Source organism: Pundamilia nyererei, unplaced genomic scaffold (assembly GCF_000239375.1).
Source record: "Pundamilia nyererei isolate P.nyererei 1_Seehausen unplaced genomic scaffold, PunNye1.0 scaffold00390, whole genome shotgun sequence".
NCBI classification, from domain to species: Eukaryota; Metazoa; Chordata; class Actinopteri; order Cichliformes; family Cichlidae; genus Pundamilia; species Pundamilia nyererei.
In genome coordinates this window covers 6152-9505 of record NW_005187791.1, presented here as the reverse complement: position 1 = coordinate 9505, position 3354 = coordinate 6152, and the positions used below count along the sequence as shown (strand labels likewise).

General features: G+C 40.8%; 1 protein-coding gene across 1 annotated transcript in view; it reads right to left on the bottom strand.

Annotated features, from left to right (window-relative positions):
• The window catches only part of LOC102198137 (uncharacterized), a 7903-nt gene extending 5659 nt beyond the window's left edge, over positions 1–2244 (bottom strand). Inside the window, exons 1-6 of the mRNA XM_005752891.2 lie at positions 1939–2244; positions 1222–1383; positions 1014–1139; positions 729–889; positions 539–647; positions 344–442 (exon numbers count right to left, since the gene is read on the bottom strand). Coding sequence (XP_005752948.1) covers positions 344–442; positions 539–647; positions 729–889; positions 1014–1139; positions 1222–1383; positions 1939–2017 — 736 coding nt within the window. The 5' untranslated portion in view covers positions 2018–2244. The remainder of the gene's footprint in view (positions 1–343; positions 443–538; positions 648–728; positions 890–1013; positions 1140–1221; positions 1384–1938) is intronic.
• Positions 2245–3354: the final 1110 nt, after the last annotated feature.

Sequence of the window (3354 nt, the reverse complement as noted above, 5' to 3'; positions counted from 1 at the left end):
CACGTTATTACATTAATGCATGTAAGGTGAACTAGCAAACATCATCATAGCTACATGCGGCTGTCTTCTTGTTTGATGGCAGATGCTCCCTTCACCCTGGACAAAAAGGCTAAAATGACCAAAGAAAAAGTGGAAAACAGCTAAACATGAGAGGTTTAGGACCAATTTTGTGTTCTCCATTCTTTAAGCACTGGCACCGTTTCAAAAGTACCGGTTTGGTACTGGTATGGGATAAAACGTAAACGATACCCACCCCTACATCTGAGCCTATGAGTTTGGGGGACAGGGGGATCACAATACTGAATATCAATATGCTGATAAAAGACTGCATTTATTTTGTCACCTGTTTTCCATTTATGAAAGACAACCGGCAGTGTGACGACAACCAGCAGCACGATGAGCACTGTAAGTCCCGTGTAAAAGTTTGGACCTCCTCCAGGTGCTGTAAAATAATGACAGCAGCCGTAAGTGGCTTTTCAAAGTTGATGACCTGTAGCATTAATACGTTTGAAAGGAGTGTTTTACAGAAATAACTCACGAGATATCACAGAGAATGAGTCTGAAGAGATGGTGATCGGTTCACTTCTCTCCCGGCTGATTGGGTTTTGTATCTCACAGCTCAACTCATAACTGATTGAACTGTTCACCTGGAAATGCAGTGAAATTGTTAATATAATTGAAACCACAGAGAAGAAGTCGTCACACCTTCTAAAGTCTACTTAAAATACCTTATGAACAGTATATTGTTTCCCAGATGAAACATGCTTCCCAGTATCATCTGACATCCACGTGTAGCTGACTGGAGTGGCTCTGGCTGTGGTTCCTTCACAGATCAACTCACATTTGCTCTCATCACAGGATTTGTTAACACTGGGTACAGGGACGGGAGCTGTTGTTAGAAAAGGAAACAGGAAAATTCATCATGTGATTCACTTTCATTAGTTTTGATGTAACATACTAAACACTTTCAGTTTTACTTGATAAGCTGAACACAGTTTGATTTATTCACTTACAGAGGACGACGAGGCTAACTGGAGTGAGTCGCCTGTGGTTGATCTCGGGTGTGTAGCTGTTGCTGTCATTATGTAACAGACCGCTGATCGTCATCACACCAGTGGAAGTGTCCAGGTGGCCGCGATCTTCAAACGTATATGATACTGTTACCTTTAACTCATCACTGATAATCAAAGATGGGACCACTGCACCACTAACACAGCTTACCACGAAACTGACGATAGCCTGTTGCATTCGTATCTCCTGTCTCCCACTCCATGGCTTTGTTAGAACCTTCTTTCCATGAGATTTGTGTGATGGGGCCAGACTCAGGGTTGGCAGGTGGTTTTAGGACAGCTTCTCCTCCCACTTTTCCATAGACTGTAGTATCTGCCCAGATAAATGATCAGATTAGAAACTTTAAAGTTTCTATTAGTGACTGGTCACATATTCAATAATGAAGATCAAACTGTTCTTTAGGAAAAAGTGACTCATTCTTTAAAGTAGTGTGAAAGTTTCATTCTGAATAAAGCTAAACTGCACACATACAACACGTTTCTGTAAAAGTGCTTTGGCATTTCAAACATGCATCGTGCTGCTGTGTCACGCCGCTGTCTGTCTCATTGTATGCTAACTAATCCTGACTTATTTATCACCTGTTGTTTGACACATGCTGTTACAGCTGTAGCTTCCAGTTCACCTCCTCTATTCTGGAGTCCATAAGGACTCAGTCCTGGTGTGCTAGCTTTTGTTGACTGTAAGAAACTGGCTGAAAACACTACGTGAACGCCGGTTTGCACTGGGTGGGGTCACAAACAGGGAAAATCACTAAACTACGATTCAGCTTTCATAAAAACACCCACCCACTCCGCAAAAAACACAATTTTCACTATGTGCTACAAAACGAGCTGCTTTAAGGATCCTTCAAGAGGACAGCAGACTTACTCGCATGTACTGAAGGAGACACGGCAGCTAGGACACACAAACAGCCGAGCCGCACGATTAGCGTCTCTGAAGGCCACATCTTCGTCACTTAAACGGTCATAAACAACGAAAACTCCAGGCTGGAAGTACCGAGAAACATGCCAGATAAACTCAAAGTCAAAAACTAAACGCACAGTAGTTCAGACGAGCTAGCCTAAACGGTTAAGCTAGCATAAACACCGAACAGCGCAGGGCGGAAAAAAACGATGAAATGAAAGCAGGGTGGGAGTCCCCACCGGAACCCGGACATGCCTCTGTAACTAACACCCACAACGTGGTTATATTGTTGGATAATCACCATAAAGCGTTTGATACCAATAAAACTAACTTTAAACGAGGTTAAGCAAAGTTAAAGTACTTTTTAGAAAGTAAATGGAAAGTAAAAAAAACACAAAACAAACGTAGTTTTTCTCCCCCTGGCGACAATAATGCGTTACTGCAACCTAAGAAAAAGCTCCCCTCAATCTTATTTACGTCTTCAGAGATATGCATCCTGTGGTTATGAGATAAAAACTCATATTGCAGCACACTAGTGACCAACATTTCTCATACCCATGTGTGGACACTCCAGTCAAATCTGATAAAGAGGAGTAATGCTTCCCTTTGCTGTACTACAGGTATTTGTTTTTTAATCTCAGGTCTTATTAAATTCAGAAAAGTGCTTTATTTAAATTACAGCATTCACTTTATTTACTTTGACTGTTGATTGTTCAATATAAATGCTCTTTTGTGTCCCAGTAACCACTGAAATTAAAGTTAAAATAACTGCCCAAATAAATGGCAAAAGACATTTCATTTCATATAAGTAAAGAAGAATTAACAGTGAACCGAAAGACAAAAAGTAAATCTTAAAAATGCTGTCAAAAGTCAAATGAAAATATAACCAAGTAGATTGCACCCAAAATAGTTTTTAAATAGTTTTTTCTTTCAATATTTTAGGTTCTAGTGGTTATCACAAACACAATGAAATCCCTATGTGGTTCCTACCTGTTTTAATGAATCTTGGTGATAAAGAAAGGAGCTTTTCAAAAGGATGAAACTGAAACAGACTACACGTTTCTTGAAAGAGTGGATGTTTTGAAGGGAGGAAGGTTCAGGGCTGAAGCTGAACCTGAAAGTGCTAGGTGATTTGCAGTGAAGGCATTAGTAATTGTGTAGGTTTTCTCTGGGTGTGCGATGGGTGAGATTTTGAAACTTACGGAAGAACCATGAATAGTTTCAACTTCTTGACGGACCGTTCTAAGTGATAATCTCTGCTTCCCCAGTTAGGTTGAGATGCTCTGCAGCTGATGTCAGAAGAATGGTACGCTGGGAGCCATCGTCAAGTACTGCATATGTTTCAAGGGTTCTTTTGCCATTTCGCAGGAGCACTTTCAC